Below are 23563 nucleotides of genomic sequence, written 5' to 3'. Positions count from 1 at the left end.
TGCAGTGTCTTCTTGGCTTTACGACATTCCCACAGTGGACACCTTTGAGTTAATGTGCAGTCTCTGTATTCACCATAAAACTCAGGCACTTAAAGTATAGTACCTCCTTAGTTACTTGAATATTTGGCAGAGTAGGTTTTTTTCACCTTAAACTGCTCAGATAATTGTCCGTTACTTGTTTGTGTAAACAACCTATAAAAATGTGTTTGTTACTTTTTAAAGTTATTACAGTCAAAAATTTCCCAGAGCAGAATCAAGAAATTCCAAATTGAAGAAACCCCATTAGCTTTTAAGAAAAATCATGGAAATGAAAGGAGCGTAAGGAAAAACAGAGAGTAGCAGGTTCTGTAATTTTTATTACAAAAAAAAAGTTCGAACTCTTTACATGCTATGACATTCAATGCCATGTAGAAGTTCATTGCAAGCAAACATTTTAAAAATATATACATACTGTATATATTTACATTCAAGTCTGAGTAGTTGGTGTCAAGGTGTAGTTCAGGTTCGAATCTTCACCCACCCTGTGGATTTGTTCAGCTACTAACTAAACAGCGATTGTATCTTCACTCAGGCACATGAAGAGGTAGAAACTGCTTTTTAAAGAAAAAAACAACAAAACTGGAGTGCAAATGTGAAGATCATCTTTGAAGCAGCTTAGCTACATCAAGGAGGCCCTAACTAGCTTTGGTCATCTCAAGCTGAATACATGTAGCCCGTCCTTTAAATTAAAATCTGGAAAACTTTGGGTAGATGTTCTTCTGAGTACATCAGGGGTTGTCAGAGATCAGCAACTCTGCACTCGGCACCCAAGAATTGCATATGACTAAGTTAGGCGACATAGCAGCAGGGCTGGGCTGGCAGCTGGGCACCTTTTCCCTGATAAGACACAAATAAAACACAAACGAGTGGCTTAAGAGACCTCAAATTGGTATCTGTACACCTACAGCCTGGAACTCAGAAGCCGACTAGGATACTTCGTTTCCCAAGTGAAACCTCTATCCCAAACTGAGCTAGTAAGTCTAGACAGGGGTGAGGTGACCTATGACTTCTGCAGGCCAAGGTTTCTCAGCCCCGAGACTAAACCTCATGAGGGCTCTTGGGCCTGAGAAGGGCTCCCTGGGCTCTTGTCAGACTTGGTGGTGCTCGTTCCTGAGAGGGGGAGTTGGAGGGAAGCCACAGGGGTGGCCGAGGGGAGAAGCCCTTCTCGTTCTCTTTTCTTCTGTTTCATCCTGCGGTTCTGGAACCAGATTTTGACTTGCGTATCATTCAGCTGCAAGGAGTTGGCTATCTCGATGCGTCGGGCTCGAGTTAAGTACTTATTGAAATGAAACTCCTTCTCCAGTTCTGTCAGTTGCTTGGTGCTGAAATTCGTGCGGATCGCGCTGGAGGGGCTAGCGGCTCCATACTCGGCGAGTTTGCCTGCAACATAAGACAGGGCATCGGTGGGTGAGAGGACGCGGACATAGAACGCGGGCGAGCAGCGGGGCCGGTGAGAATCAAAATCACAGCTCAGCTCTCCTGGGTCTCTGTAGACGCAAGTTGTGCCAGAAGAAACGCCCCACGGAGAGCGCCTTCCCGAAATTTCCTCAATGCCTGGCACATTTTCGGAGCGTGTACTTGGGGCACGCTCAATGGAATGCGCCTACTTTAACAGCGCTGCGGGACGCATTTCCTTCCTAAATCCTAAATCGCCGTCCAGAGGGGCAGCCGCAACGCGCTCCCAGCACAATTCTGCGGAGGAGGCTCCGATCCCAACCCCAGTCGCGTCCGTCCAAGGCCCAGATACTTACTTTTCTTAGGGGCGTTCCTCTTCACTTTCATCCACTCGAAGGTGCTGAAGGCGGCGGGGAGGCCGGAGGCCGGGGACGCAGACTTGGGGTAGGCGCCAGGGGCCGGGGACGCGGTCTGGAAGGTCCCAGGGTGGCCGTCGGCTGGCTCTTTCAGACACGCCGTCAAGGGGCCGGGCTCGCCGAAGGCCGCGTAATCCACCTGGCCGCTGAGGAGAACGAGCCACTGCCCGAGAAGACGGCTGAGGTGGCGTAGTGGACGTGCGCCCCGCCGTCGTCGGCCGGCCGCCCGAGCGCGCACGGGAAGTCGTACGCCGGCCCCGGCCCCAGGAAGCCGTAGTCCGCGCCCCCTGCCGCGGCAGGTGCGGCGCCCGGCTCGTAGGCGCCCTCCAGGGTGCACTGCGCGTAGGAGGGCGCGGCCGAGGGCGGCGCGGGGGGTGGTGCGGGGGTGGCCGGGGGCAAAGGCGCAGGTCGGGCGGCGGCCAGGGGCAGGCAGCTGACGAAGGCGCCGTCGCCGCTGCCCAAGGGGAAGGCGGGCTGCAGGGCCACGGGCCGGGCGTCGGCGCGGCAGAACTTGGGCGCGAAGCTGAGCGCGTCGCCGCCGCCCCCGCCGCTGCCGCACGACACGTACTCCAGGTAGGAGCTCATGGTTCCGGCCCACCCGCCTGAGCGGGGGCCCGAGCGCGGGGCCGGGCAGGACCGCCGCGGGCTGCGCCGTTCCGCCTTTCCTCTCTACCCGAACTGCCTTCGCCGAGCCATGGCTAGCGGGCCGGAGGTAAATAGTGGCCTAATATAGCAGCGGGGGTGGCCACGTGGCGCTGGCCGGCCAATGGGCGCCTGCCCCGCACGGGGTCCCGACTGGCGCGCTGCTCCACGCGCCTGCCCCGCCGCCAACTTTGCCAAACCTGCGGGTGGCCGCCGTCCAGCGCCCCCGGGCCGCGGGGAGAGCGGGCGCGGCCCCGGGGCGGCGTGGAGAAGGGCGGGGCGAGAGCGCCGGACGCCTGCCCCCCGGGACGGGCACTGGACGAAGCGGGAGGAGAAAGGCAAGACTAGCCGCTCGGGTGAGGACGAGAGGATAGAGGGCGAGACGCTTGTTCTTCTGGATCGGTGGGTGGCTGATCCCTCGGGTGCGGATAGTGGGCACTGAGGTGGGGAAGGGGTTAAAAGGGAGCTTGGAGTTCGACCCGTGGTCACTGTTCAGAGCCCTATGCGCTTTCGGTTTTCCTGGCACTGGTGTTACCCTTCCCCTAAACCTAGAGGACGTGTTTACTTTTCCCTCGCTTTCAGCCTGCCTCCGATTCACCGGACTGAATGTTGTGCCCTAGGCGCTGTGTACCTGGGGCGGCATCAGATCTTCACGTTTAGACTAGATTTTCACGTTACTTCGGCAGAGTCCCTTCAGTTTCCGCTCTTACCGTTTGTGGAGTCAAGGTGGGGGCGAGTGTTGGAGCGCCAGGTTTTTGATTGGGACAAAAGATAAGGTTTCTGCCTTGCGGAGAAGTTTACCAGGCTTCCCCCATAACTGGGTTATCCAAATACAGCATCTGCTTGTGGTTGAACGCTCGTGCTCCTCTCCGGGAGGCTGGCTCCCGCACCCGGGCTGCGCACGCTCTGGCTGGGCGCTTGGCTGGAGGGTGCAGAGGCTTCCCAGGGAGCCGTCAGATCTCAGAGGTTTGGACGGGCTCGTACCTTGAAGCAATTAAAGCTTCTGTTCCATCAGATAAGTGCTGCGTCGTCTCTTGCGAGTGAAATCTGAGGGCTCACAATGTTAATGGGCTCACGTCTTTCCCTTGATAATACGGTTTTGTTTACTGAGCGTGGAAGAGACGGGAAATAAAAGTGCAACTGGCACAGGAAATGAAGACTAGAAAGGTTACAAAGACCGGCTTTACATGGACAAACTTTTCAACTTCCTTGAACATTTCTTTGGGGCTGCAGGAAAATAGCAAAACTATATAAATAAATGTTATTTACACACAGCAGTCATGAGAGAGGGTGGCTTCCTAAAACTGTGTGAATACGGTCTACTCTTGACTTATTCAAGTGCCCTTGAGAATTTGATCTATTATAGCCTCTTAGTTATGGTGACGGAGGTTTTATTATTGTTTCACTGATCACTTGTCATGCAAGAGCGATTGAGCCCTTGCCTAAATTCCACTCTGAGGAAGCCAGGAAAATGGGAGCCATCACAGTCCGGGGAGCCAGTTCCTTACAGGGATGTGAACCTGTGAATAAACAGAGCCACACCGGAAGTGTTACCCTGGTGAGGCTGAAGTTGAGCCAAGGTGGGGAGGGGGGAGGTGGAGGGTACCCAGCTAGGAGTGAGAACAAAGCTAATAGTTCTGGTGTTGCGGCACTGCTGGAGTTCTGGGATTTGGTTGGGAAATGGAATCCTGTGCTGAAGATGGCCCTTCAAACTTGATGTTGCTACTTCAGTCTTTTCCTTTAGCCAATCAGATGACAAAAGTCCTAAATAGTTCTTTGAAAGAGAAAAATAGAGTCTCTTTTCTAGCTCTCTGGACAGGGAATGGTAGAGCTCTTCAGACCTAGCTGAGACTTATATGTAGAAACATTTTTTTGCTGTCCCCAACTCTGATGGCCATACAAAAATATCAGCGACCCAGATGCTGCTGAGTTCACATAACACCTCATGCACCCCTGGCTAGACTTTAAGAGCCAGTTTTTACCAGGATAGTGACCTAGCATGCACACCTCTGTCTAAATCAGTCTTTCTCTCGAAAGGTTTTCGGTTAATCACAACTCCTAGGCCCAGAAGCCCAGCAGGTCAAGAAGGAAGATGGCCTTCTAAACCTCTTTGGAGAAGGCATCCTGCAGGCTGCAACTCAGGATGTAGGACAGAAAACTAAGCCTAATTGCCCGGCAGATCTGACCAAAACCTATCACACTAAGGGCCTTTGCTCTAAGGTTTCAGGGAAAACAGGCAGCCTAGGTGCCTTGGCAAACTTCATTGCAACAGAGACCAGGCTTCTGCTGCTAAGCACTTGGGGCAAAGGTTGGGTCCTTCCTGTCACAATTAAGCATTGACTTTGATCCACCCGTGAGCTGTCTACACTGTTTCTCTGAAGCAAAATTTTGGAGATTGAACTTCGCTGGTGGAAGAAAATGTCCTAAAAGAGAATGAGATTTTTTTCTTAAAATTGTATTGTTTTGTTTTCAGAACTATGAGTGAGAGTTGCCGGGAGGAGGGTGTTCAATATTCGTTCAGACCCAATTGCAGTTCAATGATCATTGCGTACAGAGAGCTACATTCTGTTCGTCCTTCTCTCTACTCCCTTTAACCTCTCAGGCTTTGGCATATCCTACACCTTGGGCCAAGAGCTGCCATCTCAACTCCTGGACTGGTCCTTGACTTATTCATATTGGAGCCGAGACTCTGGTCATCTCAGACTCAGATTCATCATTTCCCAAGGACCTACTGTGTAAGAACATTTTGTTAGGGGAGGTCTAGGCTGCACAAAAAAAGATACTCTCAAACCAAAGGAACAAGGGATTCATTTCTGGCACAGGTCTCGACTATGCTATAAATCTACTCCAGAAGAATGTGAATCTATAGTTCTCTAAGGAGAGATTGGAAGATATTATTGGAGGAGCTATATGCAGAAAGATGTGAACATAGGATATTTTGAGTAACTTTAAAGTTTGTCTCCTAGATGTTCACAGAGTATGGGAGAAATGTCTTACTAATTTTATTGCTTGTTCAAGTCATGAATTCCCAAGGGTCACTTGCCCTGCCAGGTCCGGGTGCTGTGAGTTCTCAGCAGGAGGTGACAGCAGAGGGGCCTGATTGCCAGGTTGTGTTTGATGTAGGAATGCTTTGAAATCTCTCCCATACTGCTAACCAGGGCAGCCACCCTGAAACCCCACCCCCCATGACAACCTTTGTCTCTCATTCAAACAACAAACTTTTTTTTCTCCTGCAGACAGAAGACAGAAGTGAGGGAGGGTGACACTCTGGTCTTCTGTATGTTTACAGTTGTTCCTAAGAAGCCTCTTGCAACCCCTCTCCACGAGCCTCTTCATGTTACCCTTGGAGACGCTTTGAGCACATGCAGACTTTTGGCTCCACAGCCCCAAAGGGTAGAAGGGCTCTTGCTTGTTGGGGTGAAAAGTGGAGGGGGGGGAATGGGGGGTGGATTCTGGGCTTTTCTCTCAAGCAAGATTTGTAGTTCTCTGCAGAAGCCTTCAGTCATCCCATGATGGAAGTGGGGGTGAAGGACAGGAATTCTAAACCTATCAGAAGCCTGATAACAGGACCCTCCTTGAGGAAAACAGTTTGGAGAGCTGTGCCTTTCCCTGAGAGCTTTGTGAATGAAAGGCTCATGGGTCAAGCCCTTGCCTGGCACACAGTAACATACAAGAATGTTTGTTGGACAGAAATAAAAATGGACAGAATGGTGTGTTTTTACCATGACTAATATCGGATAAAAGATATCTTTAGATAACGGCTCCCAAAACCAATTCATGTGGGTGGAAATCAGCATAGAAGCTTCTTTAAAAGTGCAGGTTCCTGAGCCCACCCAAGAGATTTTTATCTACTATGCCTGACTCCAGTAGGAGTTGTGATAAGCCTCTTGAGTGATTCTCAAGCAGGGTTCTTGGGAACCATATTTTGAGAATTTCTGCCTCTCAGAAATTGAGGTGGGCAATGTGGGAAGAGAGGGGTAATTCGGTGGGAGGGGCCCTTGGCTAGCATCATGAGAGCTCATGGCTAGCGGGAACATTATACCTGAACAGTGCCCAGAAGCCTCTTGGGTGGTAGGGGCAGAGAATGTGAAATGGCTCTCACATTTTGGTTTGGCAGCCTAAGTCTAGTTGGGGTGAAGTTTTATAAAATATCCTTAAGTAGTAGTCAGTAGAACTTTCCCAAGTTTTGCTGATAAAATAGTGCTTTGCAGAGACCTGGCTTCCGCTCCTTGTCACCTTCCTAACTTGGCTTTAGGGATGCCAGTAAGGTAGGAAGTGAAAGGCGTTTGTCTCTCCCAGTCTCTTTAGAGAAAATGTAGAGTAGTTCTGAGGTAATGGAAAGAAGGAAGGAGGAGTAGGAATAGGAGTCTCAAGAGGGCGGAGCCAACTCTTCTTTCCTTCCACCTCTCCCAAATTGTCTGGAATGAACATCTGAGCTCCGGGGAGCCAGAGGGAATGAAATGTCCCTTGGCCTAAGCTGTAACTCTTCCTTTGATTAAAGATCAAGATGTCATAAAATGTCAGTGCAAGAAGGCCCCTTAGAGATGAGTGACATTGAACCCCTCATTTCAGAGAGGAAGTAACTTTACTCAGTGGTTAAAAGACAAAACTATCGGGGTACCTGGGTGGCTCAGTCGGCTGGGCATCCGACTTTGGCTCAGGACATGATCTTGCAGTCTGTGAGTTCAAGCCCCGCATCGGTCTCTGTGCTGACAGCTCAGAGCCTGAAACCTGCTTTGGATTCTGTCTCCCTTGCTCTCTGCCCCTCCCCCACTCCTGCTCTGTCTCTCTCTCTCTCTCAAAAATAAATAAACATTAAAAAAAAAAAAAGACAAAACTACCCTGCAAAAAATGAGGGAACTAACTTGGGTCTCCCGACTGTCTACAGTCTGCTGCCTGTCCACAGTGTACGAAGAGGAAAGAGTAAAACAGCCCCTCCTTTGCACTGTGGCAGGGTCAATGCTGAGCAAGCAGAGCAGTGTTGAAGGAGACACCCTTGTTTCTGGGAGGCCACACAGGCAGTGTGACTGCCTGGGAGGCTTGCTGGCCTCCCTTTGCAACTTGCTGAACTGGTGCTCCAGACTTCTGAGGCCCAACCTTGAGCTACTCCTAGAGAAGGCAGAGATGGATCTGGGTCCCCACCCCCTCCACCACGCAAGGGTTAAGGATCCCCTCATTTCCTGCTGAGCTTGACCCCTAGGGGATCAAAACCAGAGGTGTCTTTCCATTAATGTAACTGGATAGTACAAATTTAGGACCGTGTGAACACAGGTATACCCAGGTCGGTTACACTTGTACTAATCTTTTTCTCCTTTATTTTTTAAATAGGGTATACATTGAAATTTACATGGTTCAAGATTCAAAGGGTACACAGTGGTATGCAGTGAGCATCTTTCTCCCATCACCTAGTTCTCCTTCAACATAGGCACCAGTTAAGAGTTTCTTACATGTCTTTCCAGAGATACCTTATACGTTTCTATCTATCTATAAATCCCCCCACGTTTTTTTTTTTTTTGGTTTTTTTTTCTTTTTTTGGTTTTTTTGCTTAATGATGGTGTACCAGACAGACTCTCTCGCACCATGTTTTTTCCCCTGTTGTATCTTGAAGATCATTTCCTATAAATGCATACAGAACTTCCTGGCTTATTTTTACAACTTCATGCTGTTCTGCTGTACACACCTACCACAATTTATTTAACTAATCCCCTATTAATGGATATTTCGCTTATTATTCATTGTTTTCCCATTACAAACACATGTTCAAGTTTTTAACCTATTAGAAAAATCCCCAGACATGGAATTACTTAGTCAAAAGTATGTGCACTGGCAATCTTGACGCAGATTGCCATATTGCTCTCCTTAGATGTGAATCACTTTATGCTTCTGCCAGCAACATATGAGAATTCCTGTTACCTCATACCCGTGCCAAGTCAGTGGGATAGTAAAAGTTTTTATTTTTGCCAGTCTGATAAATAAAGAATAATACCTTTTACTTATCCTTATAGCATCTCCAAAAATGCCATTCTTTTTTATCTTGTTTGATCCTTTCATAATTCTAGTTTACAAATAGTAATGGCGACACAGAAAAGATAAACTGTTGGTCGTTATCCCACCCAATGTAAATGGCCAAGGTCAGACGTTCAGCACTCTTTCCTGTACTGCCCTGTGCCCCGAGAAAGCCTAAGGAGATTCAGAGAGAGTGGGTGGCTTCAAGCATTCCCTGAAAGACACATGATATAAAAAAGCTTTCCGACATCTGCTAAGAGGCCTCCTCCTTAGTGGTCTGATACCAAGACCACATTTCTGCATGTGTCCCTGGAGAGTACCCTCCGGAAGCAGAGGAGTTCTAATTAGCAATATGATCTGACCTAGTCCTAAGCATTAGCCTGTGTTCAATATCTGGGAAGCAGTAGGTGTTGTTTTTAATTTTCCTGAGACTTATTTCTCACTGGACATCCAGGATCTAAGTTATTGATCAGCATGGTGTGGGTAAGAGGATGTTTTCCCTCGGTTTTAGCTTTGCCTGTGATTCTCATTTAGACCTGGTGAAGATACCTGGTGAAGATAACACACACACACACACACACACACACACACACACACACACACACGCAACTTTACTGATAAACTTATGAGGTAGATATCTATTGACTGTTTCACTGAAGATGAAACTGAAGGCCAGAAAGATTAAGTGTATTGTTTAGGGTCATACAATGTATCAGCAAAACAGAAAATACAGTGTAGACCTAAAACAGAAGTCCTTAGTTTCCCCCTGCAAAATCTTCTTTTTCCCCTTCCTGTATTCATTTTGGTGAATGACCTGGCTACCCAATCAGGGCCTCTAAATAGAAGCCTAGGGATTAACATCCATAACTCCTCTTTCACTTGTCCAACTGTCAGCAAGTCCTGTGAATTTGTCCTCCTAAATGTCTTCCCTCTTCATCCTCGTTACCTTAGTTCCTCCCTAGGCTGGATTATTGCAGCAGCTTCCCCTTCTTCTTTCCTTCTTGCCTCCTATCCCTCCTCCAGTCAGACACAGCATCCCTCCCAAAGAGCAAGCTTTCCAAATAGATAACGTCATGTCCCAGTTTAAAAACTTCAGTGGCTTCTCACTGCCTGCAGATTAATTCCAGACTCCTTTCCACGGACCTCATACAACCTCTTTTGCCAGCCAGATACTCTACTCCAAACTCTCTTTGTTCCAGGTCTAGACCTTGTTCTTTCTTCCCTCCCTGCTTGCGTGTGCTGCTCTTTCCACCGAGTATGTCCTTCCTTCCTAGACCTAAAAAGCTCATACTTCAGGAATCAAAATTCACCTCCTCTGAGAAGCCTTTTCTGACACTACACTTGTGTTAGTGGCTCCTTCTCTTTATTCCAGGAACCTTTAGGCCATACTTCTGTTCTAGCGTCTGTCACAGTTTTAGGATTCTTTTTCTTCCCCAGTAGATCAAAAGGCATACACTATTAGTGACCCATTTTTAGATCTCAAAGCCCAACACAGTGCACACAGGAGCTGTTCAGCAGGTATTGCTGAAAGGCAAGGAGAGAGAGAGACTCTGACCCAAGGACAAGAGGACCAGTATTTTAATTGCTTAAAGAATTCAGGACACTGTGCAAGACTTAATGCTACAGCTTCTATCTATCTAAAGTAAAATGATAGTAGAACATCTCTCCAAAGCAAGTTAATTTCCACCTGAGAGGATGCTGAGAGAGAAGACAGGGAGGGAGGAGCTGGGATTTTGTCTTTCAGGGGCTCTTCCTATAGGCTAAGGCAACAACTTTTAACTAACGTCAGAAATTTCTCAGCTGATGTCACTCAAAAAGAGGGTAAAAGAGGGGGTAGCCTGAAACTTTCTTAGAACTTACCGAGGACTACAAGCACCACCGTAAGAACGCTTCACCACCCACTTTACCCATGACCTCCTGCTGCAAACAGCTCTAATGCTAATGACCTCCTTCTCTCTCCCTCCACCAACGCTCACAGTTTTCAGTCTATCCCTTTCTGGTATTTCTAAAATGAACCCCAAAAGAGCTGAAGTAAAAATACTCCAGTCCTTCCTTCACACTTGAAAAGAGAGAGGCATATCATTATGGTTGGCATTTTACGTATATTTAATTGTTCTTTTTATATGGCATTCAGGTTTAGTTCCAAGTTTAACAGGGATACCCTTGCTTCCTTCCAAATAAATTACTCCTGCAGGTAAATAAGAGAACTAAACTAGCTCTGCCCCATCCCTGAATTCTAGTCCCCTGGGAATCTTTTTTTTTTTTTTTTTTTTTTTTTTAAGACTCTTACATAGTGTCTGTGAAACCTGGGATTTTCCTCTTCCCTTTCCAGGGGTACAGCTGCGCTAAGGGTGTGACGGGGGGCGGGGAGCAGGGGGGGGCAGGGTATACAGTCTCCGTGCGTCTGGGGCGGGCGCGGGGGCCGCCCCTTAGGAGAGCCGTGGGCTGCAAGGGGTCCGGAGGCGGGCCGGCAGGCGGCCGGGAGTACCGGGTAGTGGGGGGGGGGGGGGGGTGTCCGGCCTCGCGCCGCAGAGCTTGGGGCAGCGGGTCGCGCCCTCCGTGAGCGCTCACCCCGGGTGCCTGTGTCTCCTCTGCTTGCGGTTTCTGGTCGGCTCCCAGCTGGCCCAGACTTGCTCTGAAGTAGGAGGAACCGCTGTCGAGTGAAGAGTGCACACCGGGTGATTGATGAATTCTAATAGGACTAACCTCTCCCGCCACCCACCCCCCCCCCCGACCCTCGACACACACTGAGAAATCCTTCACCCAAGCCCCCCCCCCGCCCCACCCCTCCCCAGGCCTCGTCGCCGGCGAGAGGGGACGCGGCCGCCAGCCGGTTGGGTGATTAACTCACCGTTTGTCTTTCGGAAAGTGTGCCAGGTGGATTGAGGCAGCCTGGCCGCTCCGGCTCTCTGCTGACTGCGCCGGGCTGCAGGCCGGAGAGCGCGGAACGAGCGCGCGCGTCACATGGTGGCGCGGCCCGGAGCCGGCCTTTGTGCCGCGCGACCGCCCGGCCGCCCCGGGGAGGCGGCGGCTATTGTTCCCCGCGGGGGAGGGAGGTGCTCAGACTCGGGGTCCACGCCAGCCTCCTCCCCAGAGTGTCCCCACATCTGAGGACGGGTGGGGGCTTCCTTTGTGTGTTTTGGGCCTGCGACGGAATGGCGCGCCGTTGCCGCCCCAAGGGGCCGCAGAAGGGCCGAGAGGTTGGTGCCAGCGCTGTCGCTACTTCGAGCTCGGCCCAACCGACCGACCCAGTTTCCCCGCTCTGCCCTTGCGGAAGAGACGGGGAGGGATGGGGTATTTGTAGGGCATGCGCTTGGAACAATAGAGCCATCAAAAGGCCTTCTCCCTGGTCTCCTCCAAGGCAGCTAGGCTCTTCTCCCCTCTTTCGGAAAGGCCGTGGCCCAACAGGTCCTCTTGGCCTGATTTTAGGCCTGCTTTCCAGTAAAAACACTTCATCTGTTATCCACAAATCCTATTTAAAGTCTCCTCCTTGGACTCTTACTGATGTAAACATCCCATTTTCATTATTTTCCAGATTTATTCTTCCATAAATTGATCCAGACTACCATAGGAACCAGTCAAGATATTTTGCCACAGGATTAGGACAAGAGGATTTACCTACTATTGCCCACCTTGCAAATCTCCTAGGGACCTTTCACTGCTTCTGCTACTGCAAATGATTGGACATCCATTTACATTTCCTCTTCTTCATGTGTGGAAGGAAACTTTTGTTCACTGTGCTTCAGGCTGCCCATGGCATGAAAGTGGGTCCTTGAATTCCCCTTGTACCATTCCAACTTGCCAAGGTGGTTTATGAGACCTGAGGGAGGTGTTTAGGCGTGGACTTTGGGCCAGGTGTGTAAATCCATTTGGTACCAACTTTGGGCCCCAAGGATTAAGGGCATGTGTAGCTGCACCAGAAGAGAGGGGAACAGTGAAAACTAAAATTTCACCCTCTGTGATGATCTTCACCCACCACCAGTACCAAACAATGCTGTAAGTACAGAGGATTCACCTACCCAGTCGTTTTTCCTCTCCATCCGGGCCCTCTGCAAGAGTGAGCCAGTGCTCAGAGATGGTGGAGGGTATGGCTGGTGACTCAGTCTCAACTGTGTCTCAACTGTGTCCAAAGTGTCTAGGGAGAAGTCTGCTCACCGGTAGCTATATCCTCTCTGGGAAGGCACAGTGCCCTAAAGTGGTGAGGCTGTAGGCCTGTGGGAACTGGGGCCTCCTGCCCCTCTTTTTATTTTATTTAATACTCACCAACTTCTCTTCATTCCCCCCCTTTTTTTCCCTTACAGTTTCTGAAAGAAGGACGGAAGTAACACCAAGAACTCCCAGATGAAGAGGACCTTCCTGGATCTGTAACTGGGATTAACCAGTTCTTTACTGGGAGAGAAAGTTTCAACTAATCCTCAGGATAAAAGCAAACAGGCCTGTGACTGTCCCTTGAACACTGACAGTGTAAACAAGCTTCTGGCTCCTCCAGGTCAAGCAGAGCAACACTTTTCATTAGAATGTTGGGTTTCTTCTTTGTTATTCAAACATACACCCACATACATCCCCTTGTCCCTCCCTAATGAACAAACCTCAACAGATGGAGAGCCTAGGCTCCCAAGACTTATGACTGAGAAGATGCACTTCACTCAAGGTGGGTTGGCTTGTACAGAATGGGGGGAGGGAGAAGAAATGGGAAGCTAGTATAGGTAATTACTGTCTTTTAATACTCCTTACAGATAGAAATCCAAAAAATCCTGTTAGCAGCCTCTGGGGCCTGGGAAACCGATTTGGCTGATGTGTCTGTGATAGGGACTAGGCTTGGGGCTGCACCAGGGGGAAAGTACTCACTCTATATTCTATCATTCTCTCTCATTTGAAAGCCTGTACAAAGAAATGGTACAAATGGATGGTTAACTTAATGATTCCATCAGAGGCGGATTTTTCTCTGTCAGGACCCAGGATGAGGCTGAGGTCTGAAAGCCAGGAGGCAGAACATTTACTTAATCGCCCTTTCTTACCGCCTTTCCAGGGGCCAGGACTGCTCTTCAGACCTTTCCTCTGACACGTCCCGTACCCCTGGCTAGCTCAGTTGGGTCTTCTTACCCCACTCCTGGCTGGGCCTGAGTTTCTCCTGGTAGCCACGGCAAGGTCTCCTTATAGCTAAATCTTTTCCCACTCCCACCTCCCATTCTACTGCGGGCCATTTTTGCAGCCTCCTCTCTACCCAAATTAATTAACATTTGATTGCCTGGACAGAACAACAGGGGCTCCCAAACCGCTGCCACCCCCATCCATGGACCCTTTCTTCAGGCCTCAGGATGATCCCCCACAACCTCGCTGATCCCTCCCCTCCCCCAGCGCTCCCCGCCGCCTCTATAGGGAAAAAAAAAAAAAAAAAAAAGCGAGCTGGTCAAGGCCTGAGCCAGAGAGCCACGTCCCCCTCTGGAGCAGCAAAGGGGGGAAACCTCCCAGAGACCGATGCCCAAAGCGAGGCCCGGCCTTTCCCCACCTCCAGGCGTAGGCCCAACAGTGCCATTGTGAGGCCTTTTCCCGACGCGGAGCCCTTGGGGAAGCTGCGCACACAAAGGCGCAGCCGCTCCTGGAAGCCCGGCTTGCTCGGCGCCCTCAACCTAGCGCCGGACAGTCGAGGCCTTGTGCGCTCCCCCATTGTACCCCACGCGGCCGTCTCGGGCGAAAGTCACGGCTGGGGTGGAGGTTTCCGTCTCCTGCCAGCATGCCCCTTCCCGCTCCAGGTCACACACTCCCCCCCACTTCCCCGGGAAGGAGAGGCCTGGGCCCAGAGCGCCATTGCCCAGCCGGTGCTCCCCTCCCCCACGCTCTTCTTTCTGCTTTCCCGAGGCCCGGGAGGGAGGAGGCGGGCGCCTCCGCCGATAGAGCAGCTATTGTGACCTTCCCTCGCCGAGCGGGAACCCAACCGAGTGTACCGCTGGCGGGGGAGGAGGCGACTGTATGCGCAGACCTCGGGGTGCAGAGGGGGGTGGTACTGGGAAATAAATAAAGGTTTGCAACCTTGGGCAGTTGGGCCTCAGAGGGCGTTTGGTTGTGTTTAGACTCCGGTGCTTCCTAACACTAATTGCGGGCTCAAAAGGAGCAGAATTTATGGCGAAGGCCAAGGCGGCTTGTTTATAATTTATGAAGTTTTAAATGGCTGTGCTGCAGGCCCTCCTCTCGCCCTGGCCGGCGGCCGCGCGGGAAGCGCCTCCCCAGACTCGCCACCGCGCCCTCCTCCCCGCGCCAGGAGCGGCGGGAGTGTGCCCATCACATGACACGCCGAGGGCAGGAAAGAATCCAAGCCATTCTAGGAAGCCCCGAGGAAACCTGTCACCAAAGGTGAGAGAAAGTCAATTTGTCCCAAGCGAACTCCCCCACCCCGTTAGAGAGGGGTGCCTCCGGGTAACTGCCCGGAGAGGGAGCCCCGACCCGCACCTCTCTGGAGCATCAGTGTGAGAGGAAGCTGATGTCAGCCGGCCTAGACACCGTTTAAAGTCTAATCCATGAGACCTAAGCCGCAGATGACACTTGGGGCCTTGCAGACACCCGCAGACTCAGCAGATACTCCTGCGGTAACACACCGCGCTGGAAAACGCCTGGAGCCATAATGCATTATGTATTTTTATTATTATTTATGGTAGGAAGAGGAGATGAGGGAAAACCGGGCTGAATCTAAACAGCCCGATAATTCATCTATTTAATATTTAGCCAGTTAAGAAAGGTTGTTGTAATCCCTGCAAGGCAGCAAGCTCTTCTTTGACTTCCCTAATAGCTTAAAAATAATTTCTTACAAGACAATTAGAAATTCTGCCTATGGATGCAAGTTTCATCGAAAACAATTTTAAACCTTGCAAATGGGTAAAATATCCCTTCAGTTGAAGTCATTATTCTGTTGATACACTTGTACAACATGTATACTCTAAACCTGCTCAGATAAAGTGAAATTTTGCACAAAGGATAATCCCTACCACCCCGATCTAACATTGCCATTTTAAAAACAAGGAACAAGGGAACTAGATATTATTTGAGCTATCATTATTTAGCGAAACACAACCATCCAAATAGAAACGACTGTTGTTCCACCAGAAGATTAGAAGTTAAATTATTTCCACACAATGGGAATTTCACCTCGTGTCACGGGGGGGATGTAGTAGGAGCTGTATTATTTGTCAAACCGAATAGAGATGCGTGGGCTGACTTTGCTGAAATACAAAGACTTGAACCTTATCTGAAGGCGCTTTCCAAGTGTATCCTCCTAGAGAAGCGGGTGGACATTTGTCCACCCCTAGCCGAAGCCAGGCTAATATTACAAAGTGGATATAATCCTTGAAGACATTTTTGCCCGTGTGTTGTACAAAGAAACCGGAATAACAAGGTGTTTATACTTGTTGTGTTCCATTAATTAAACTTTTATTACTTTACATCGTGGGGACGTTTGTTTACTTGAGAAATGAACCACCAACCATCATAAAGGAAAAGTCCTGACAGCATTTCCTAGAGAAAAAGCTTAGGTGCGTGTCTCCAAATGATCGTTCTTTTTGTGCACCTTAGCTTTTTCAGAGCTCAGTTCTTTCTTACAACTTCTCTTGTGTCTTTTCTTTGATTGTCAGTTTTCTTTCAAAGTTTATTTTTTATTAGCGCAGAAAACGTGAGAGCTGGCCTCCCCAGTGTAAATGCAACCTTAAAAAGTCGATTTATGTCTAAAAAGAAGGTGGTGGAAATAGCATAGCAGGCACAGCACAAAGCCCCTACCCAGATTATCCCCCCCCCCCCCGCCCCGTCCCCGGGGCATTTCTGGGTTTGCATCCTCAGATTTCCACCCCCCACCAATGTCAATAGCTGCAATGTAATCAAGTATCCCCAGAACCAATTCGTATACCAGATTCCAATAAATGAAAAATAGATATATCAAAGAGTCAGCCTATTCGGGGGCCTTCTGCTGGATTGTGCAAAAGATAAAAGGCAGAGCGATCTACTTCCCAGTGTGCTTGATTAACACAGATACACTCCGACTGAGAAATTTTTTTATTCTAAATATTTGTTCAAATAGTACCAGACAATTTGAAATCAATAAACTGTGTCGAGTGGTGAGGGCTGCGGCTGTGAGAAATGAGTAACGGGTGTCGTGCCACGCCACGGGGCCGCCTGACTCTATACCCATGAGGACAATTTGCGGTCTTAATCCTTTACAACTACAAACACCAGCCACGGTTACAACTGTTCAAAACTACTCTCTCAACTAGTTCAGAGCAAGGGGACTAAAGAGGTGAGACGTGGCCCCCGCGGCCTGGGAGCGCGTTCCTAAGCTCGGCTGGAGAATTCTACAAATATACACATAATACATTAAGACGAGGATAAATAATCAGGGAAACGAAATGACTCGCTTCAAATAATAAATACGGTCGTTGAGTCCGATGCAATCCTTACGGGACGGGAAGGAGCATATAATTAAGGTCTCCGCAACTAAGCTAGACGCGGGCCCAGGCCCGGGGCTGTCCGGGCTCTGGTCCCTCTGCAGAGCGCGCCGCCGGTGGATCTCAGACTTACCTTCGGGACACCATTACCAGATTAGAGTCCCTCGGTCCGCAGTATATGGCACTGTCAGGGTTACAGAGGACAATCCTTGCGGCTGATTTATGGCGAGTCACCCAAAGGAGGGAGCGCCTGGAGGGGAGGCCCAGTCGCCTGCGCCTCGGCCGCTGTTGGCCCGAGACCCAGGAGGCGGCAACCGGGCCAGAGCGAGGGGGAGGGGGTCACAGAGCTGCCCCCGCGGGCCCCCGCCCGCCACCCCCGCCACCAAAGCAAGAGAGGTAATTGCGCCGCGAGTTCGGGGCGGTGGCCGGCCGCTACAGATGCGTCAGTTCTGGGGGCCCTCGGGCAGGCGTCCCTGAGGACGAGTGGTGGGCCGAGGAGATCTGTGTAGGTGGGATGAGGGTCGCACGGTCCATGGTGGTGGTTGCCGGGAATCTGAGCGGCGCAGCTGTAGTCCACGCTGGCCGAAGACGGATGCGAGAGGTGGCCCAGGTGAAGACGGGCCCGGACGCGGGCGCCATGGAGTCGACGAAATTGCCCCCCACGTACACCGGGCTGCCTGCAGGTTGGCGCTGGCGAAGCCGCCGCCGTTGCTGGCCATGGGGTGGGGCTCGAACTCGGGCGCCGCGGTAGCGCTTCTGCTGTGGCAGGCAGCTGCTGAGCGGCGCCGTGTAGGCGGCCAGGCCCGTACATGTTGGGTCGAGATTTGGCGAAGGCGGGCGGCGAGGGCGCGTCGTAGGCCAGGCCGGGCACGGGCGGCAGCTGGCCCGAGTAGGCCACGTGGCGGCGGCGCTGCCCAGAGGCGGGCTGCGCTCGGGGACTGACCGGCTGGCGAGTGCAGGATGCCCTTGGCCTTCTGGTCCTTCTTGTACTCATGCGCCGGTTCTGGAACCAGATCTTGATCTGGCGCTCCGTGAGGTTCAGCAGGTTGGCATCTCCACGCGCCGTGGCCGGCACAAGTAGCGGTTGAAGTGGAATTCCTTCTCCAACTCCACCAGCTGCGCACTCGTGTAGGCCGTGCGCAACCCGCTTGGACGCTGGGCCCGGCGGGCTCTTATCCTCGCAGCTCTCTCCTGGGCAGGAAGGGAGACAGAGGGGACGCTGAGCGGGAGCGGGGGATGGGGAGGACAATCCGGGCCAAAGCGGGTGCTTCCCTGGATCCCTCCTCTCCTCCCCCCTCCTCCCATCTTAATGCTGGCTGGAATGAGGGAGGGGCGTCTGCGACGTAAGATTCCAATCGGGACTTCACAGGCCCCAGCCATACCTATGAGTTGCCACCTGAACTCCAGCCCCCCCCCCCCCGCCCGCCCCCCGCCACACACACACACACACACACACACACACACACATCTGCCTTCTGAGGTCCCGATTCACTCTGCCACCCCCTCCCCTTCAGCCTAGTCCATCATCCTGTCCCTAAGGCTAAGGCTGTGGAGGAGTTTAATGAGAAACTGTAGCAGCTGGTAGGGCCTACCCCCTCTTCCAACCCCCTTAAAGAAGGAACAGACTTCTCTGAATATTCTTCCCAGCCTCTGCCGGGGCTGAGGGGCTGGCTCTGGGCAAGGCACCCAGGAAGCATGGAATGAGATCATGGCACCTCACCCCAGCTCAGCTGCACCCAAACCCAGGGAAGTGATAAGCCATAAAAATACTTCTCCAGAGTTTCAGGGGCTTCAAGACCAGCCTGGGTGCATTCTGAGTATTGCAGTGCTAGGAGCAGCAGTCTGAACACTGGTTTCCAGTACCCCTGCCACCTCTCCGCAGCTTGTCCACTCCCTCCTTGGTTACACAAATGGATTTCTCCTGGGAGGGAGGGGCCTGGACTTGCAGCTGGGAGGGAGGGCAGGAGAAGGAGCTTACCGGCTGGAAGGCACTTTCCCCCAAGAGCAGCAGCCCCAGAGAGTTGCAGGCAAACCAGAGATTTGATAACAAGGTAGTTACATCCCATGCCTCAAACTGGCCCTGGACCTGGAAGCATATTCATCTATCTGAAGATAAAATGCATCAAACGACACGAGGCCAGAAAATTTAGGGACCAGGCAGGCTAAACAGAGAGAGGCAGTAGGCCTCAGAGCTCCTGGCCCTGCCCATCTTCTTCTGCCCACCCTGAATAGACCCACAGAAGATCTTCCCAACTCTGGGGTCTCCCTTTTCAGGGAGAGAAATCCAAGGCTGCTCCTGTTTTAGAGCATATCCCCTTCCCTTAAGATATGCTCCTCCCCATTATGGATTTGCTGGGATGGGGAGAACTGGGCTGGCGTGGACCAAGTAGAGTCTGGCTGTCTTGCAGGCTCCGGTTGGATTCGAGTGCCCCATTCTGTGGTTTTGTGATCTTGCGCACTGTCTAACCCTTTATCTGTAAAATGGGGGCTATACCTACCTCAAACGGTTCTTTGGAAAATTAGATAGTGCTTGTAAAGCGCTTACCATGGTTCTTAACATAGCCCTCCACAGACTTTAGTTCTTATTAATTTAAGGGAACGGGATTCGTGTGATGTAAGATACCTAAAACCCAGGCTTGGGGAATCACAAGTTTCGAAGAGCTATTGGATGGTAGAAGGAGCCAAGTTATGACCAGCCACCCAGGAAAACAAATGTTAAGTCAATATATGGAAGAGCTATCTATTAATAACTATGGGACTTGTCCAGCAATGGCACCAACAGCCCGGAATGGAACACCCTGTCACTGTAAGGGCATGGGTCCAATCAGGGACACTAAAAAGAAAGGACATTTCTGCATGAGTAGGAATTTAGACATGTGGCCTCCAAAGTTGCGCTTCTAGCCCCCAGTCTCTTGATTCCTAGATGAGCCTGAGCTAGCCTCTGGGGCTCAGTGCGGGGGGGGGGGGGGGGGGGGGGGGGGGAGGAGACTTAGCCCGGGATGAGCCCCCTCAGAGAGCTACCTGCAGCGGCACAGCCGTTCTTCTGCTTGGAGTTCTGTCGGGACTCTTTCATCCAGGGGAAGATCTGCTTGCTGATGGTGGCTGAAGAGCCAGAAGCATTGGGCCCACCCTTGGCCTTCTTGGCAGGCGCTCCACCTCCGGGATTGGTGGGCGAGGATGGGGGCAGGGTTGGTGGCGGAGGAGGGGGTTGTGGTGGCTGCTGCTCTGAGTTCAGGCCGGGAGGCTGGCTGCCACCCCCCCCACCCTGGCTGTTCCCAGTGCCAGGACGCATACAGCTGCCGTTAAGTTCAGCTCCTTTGTGGGCTGGGGCTCTCAGAGGTGCGGAACTCTGGATGGAACAGGCGGAGCCCGTGTAATCAGTGTCCAGGGAGTTGGCAGCGGCAGGGGGTGGGTAAGGCTGATGGGGAGTGCCGTAGCCATAAGTGTCAGTGGCTTTGCTGTAGCCGTAGCCTCCGAAGAGTCCTGGGTTTTCATAGTAAGCAGCCTTCTGCATCGTGCACTCAGGAAGTTCCAGGGTCTGTTGACCCTGCTCAATAACATTGACCACCACTGTCTCCTTCACCACCACCTCCACTGTCTGCCGAATCCCGAGAGGGCTGGGGTAGCCGCAGGCACCAGGTGACCTGTGGAGAAGAAAAGCGAAAGGCCCCAGAGAGACTGTAACTGACAGGACAGTCGATGTATAAGGACTAGCTAGCCCAGGCTCTCTGCTGCCCACCCAGTTCAGAGTGGGGAGCTGAGATTTTATGAAGTTCAACTTATTTGAACCTTTGAAAAAGTCAGAAGGAATTTCTTATAAACATGAAAAGACCACTCCCACTCTTTAGCTCAACTCCATCCAAGAGAAGGGGCTTCCCCCACCCCCCCCCAGATAATGTTTTCTTTCTTCAAGATTGTCAAATAGCTTTTGATATGGCATAGGAAAGCACTTATGGATTCATACATTTTAATGGCTGATTCTCCCACTGGACTTTGAGCTCCTTGTGTCTTATTCATCTATATATTCTTAACACCCAGCCCAGTGCCCTACATGTAGTAAGTGTAATAAATGCTTATTGAATGAGTGAATAATGGACCTATCAATCAATCTTTGGGTCATCCCACAGTTTTGATGAAAAAAGAAAGTTCAGAACAGCCAGAACTCTCAAAAGAAGGAGGACGAGGAGGAAGGAGAAGGAGAGGAGAAGAAGGAGGAGAAGGAGGAGAAGGAGGAGAAGAAGAAAAGTATCTCCCCCACCTGGTTTCAAAATCACAGCATCTTTCATGGAGACCAGACAGTCCACTTTCTGGTGCCGGGATGAGAATCCACCCAGTTAACTCTGTGTGTCAGCACTGTGAAATCTACCAGGAGATAAAAACCAAGAACACTTAAAGACTCCCAAACTTATTTTGAGGTTAGAAAGATGTTTCTTCTCTTTCATCTACATTTTTCTAGACTCTTACTTTGTCCTCCACTACTTTTAAGTGGATACCACTAGAACTTGGTAAAGAGATTAGAATTTGAAATGCATGGAGCATGGGTAAATGCAGAATGCTTCATGTTACAACTTTATCATTTTTATCCTGCATCTAATTGTGTGAACAGATATTATTGACCTCTGCTCTGGATCATACACTGCACCCCACCTCCACCCACTCTACAACCAATGAGAGAACCTCTCATGGCATGATGAATGGACCCAGAATTAGAAGAAGAAAAAAAAAAAAACTAAGAAAAATTCTTCCCTTTTGTGTCCTCTGACTCTTGATGGAAGTTTTCCTTGTCAACCACTCCACCCCCATCTCGTGAAAGGCTCCTAAGGAGTTAAAGTATAACTAATAGCATTCAACCACTTCTGTGTGCTTGATAAAGAAAACTCATAGGTCAGCTCCCTAGTCTTAATTCTTGATCTCCTCTTTCAGGCACCTTTCCTTCCTCAAAACTCCCTGGGCTTCCATCATGGTCATCATGATGGACCACATTGTCTAGACAACTTACGTGGCCTAAAGGATTTGACCACTGGTACCAAAACCACTCGCCATTCACTCATTTCCCTCCACTTTCACCAAACAGCCTAACCCAATTTTTAAAATCCTTTATATTAGCCTTTGTTTGGTAGTATTGTTGCCCATTTTGTTACAAAGAATAAGTGAATATGGCATTTATCTTGATAAGACACAGACCCTTTTCAATGGGATAATAGAATACTAGGATGTTATGTTTAGGAATTGTTTCTATTATTGTTCTGAAATGTATGCGGTTAAGATATCTACCTAGCAAAGCTGACGTAATCTTTCTTTCATTCAATTTCTATGTCATTCTGACTATTAAAGTTCCTGAATATCAAATAGAAAGTTACAGCCTCATCCTCTGTCTAACATTTATATATGTTTGCCCCCAAGCCAAAGGACTGGTTTAGCTGTTTCTGGACTTTTCTGGGATCCTACTTCCAGTCTTAAACCTTGGGCCCTCTGGATATCGGAATGGCCACATTTGACACTCAACCCACCAGAAGTCACTGCTGCTTCTGTCATTTCATTTACAAGTGTGGAAGCAAAATACTTTCCCTCTTGCCTCCCAGGTTGACCAAGGTTATCTTGATAGGTGGACCAGTCACATTAAAATAGCTTCTTTAGGAACTGACCAGGTTTTTGAAACAGATGGCTTTACATATATATTTTTCCTATGGTATATTCTTAGGAAAAGCTGTGTCCTGGGCCTTAAAGTGTAAATATTTGGCAGCTTCATGAATAACCACAGCGTCTGTTCTGCCTGTGTTTTCATTGTCTTAAGGGATTTCAAGGCCCACTCAGTGATGATCCACCACTCCAATGTCTATTTGCCCCAGAAGCAAGGGTAGTAGCCCTCTCCTCACCAGGAAGGCTTTGCAGACTCCCCCCACCTCCACAGTATAATGCCCCCAAAAAGCACCTCTCCTAAAACAGAACCTGAGAATATTGTTACAAAACTGGTTTAAAAAAATAAAAAAGCTATTTCTTTCTAGACATCCTACTCCTTGTGAACTCTGCTTGAACCTAAAAAGCAGGAATGGGTCATAAATCACTTGGACAATGGTCAACTGTTCAGTTGGCTCATCTTTTCGATCCCCCCCCCCCCCCTTTAAAGGCTTTCTTTCCTGGCCCTTTGGTATCTCTGCTCATTTTTGCTCGGGGACCCAAATGCCTTGGGGTGAAGACTAGCCCGTGTCGGGGGAGGGGCAGTCTTCGAAGTCCTCAGCTGCCCTTTTCTCTCATTCCTCCTCCTCCCCTCAACCCCCAGGGCACCAGCCAGGGCAGCTCCCCAGAACCCCGCCGGCACCAGCCTGGCCCCTTCTAGAGTAAGGGCACTACACAGGGTCTGACTCGACCTTCCTGCGGTCCCGGGAAGTTGCCCAACTCAGCTTGGAGGCCCAACCGCAGGCTGGAATGCAGGGCCAAAGGATTCCTAGCCACACGGAAGGAAGGCGGCCTCAGAGCGACCACCGCCCGCCGCCTGGGCCGCGCTGGACCGCCACACTCGCCGCGCCCTCTGAAACAGCCGAACCCTGATACTTGCTCACTGCACTTAATTCTGCCCGGGATCAATACCTAATATGATACCGAATAAATAAAAGGCGCTCACAGCGGCCAGAGGACGGG

General features: G+C 50.5%; 2 protein-coding genes and 1 long non-coding RNA gene across 5 annotated transcripts; 1 reads left to right on the top strand and 2 right to left on the bottom strand.

The window, feature by feature from the left end:
* Positions 1-336: 336 nt before the first annotated feature.
* On the bottom strand, positions 337-2435 carry HOXD1 (homeobox D1). Its single transcript, XM_030325580.1, is given in 3 exon segments — positions 337-1419; positions 1791-2003; positions 2006-2435. Coding segments are annotated over 3 exon segments (978 nt in total). The 3' UTR covers positions 337-1084.
* On the top strand, positions 2347-15931 carry LOC115520851. Of its 3 annotated transcripts, none has more exons than XR_003970874.1 (3): positions 2347-2423; positions 12034-12494; positions 12800-15931. It is a non-coding gene; the product is annotated as an uncharacterized LOC115520851 (long non-coding RNA). The 3 variants fall into 3 exon arrangements; XR_003970873.1 differs by lacking the exon at positions 2347-2423 and adding an exon at positions 2727-2848; XR_003970872.1 differs by lacking the exon at positions 2347-2423 and adding an exon at positions 2727-2894.
* A 1354-nt stretch (positions 15932-17285) lies between these two features.
* On the bottom strand, positions 17286-21270 carry HOXD3 (homeobox D3). Its single transcript, XM_030325585.1, is given in 13 exon segments — positions 17286-17419; positions 17421-17536; positions 17539-17604; positions 17607-17670; positions 17672-17728; positions 17730-17827; positions 17830-17862; positions 17865-17915; positions 17918-17974; positions 17977-18064; positions 18066-18115; positions 19946-20568; positions 21183-21270. Coding segments are annotated over 12 exon segments (1236 nt in total). The 5' UTR covers positions 20439-20568; positions 21183-21270; the 3' UTR covers positions 17286-17356.
* Positions 21271-23563: the final 2293 nt, after the last annotated feature.

This window comes from Lynx canadensis, chromosome C1 (assembly GCF_007474595.2).
Source record: "Lynx canadensis isolate LIC74 chromosome C1, mLynCan4.pri.v2, whole genome shotgun sequence".
NCBI classification, from domain to species: Eukaryota; Metazoa; Chordata; class Mammalia; order Carnivora; family Felidae; genus Lynx; species Lynx canadensis.
Note: the sequence above shows the minus strand (reverse complement) of the source record. Positions and strands in the feature narration are given on the sequence as shown.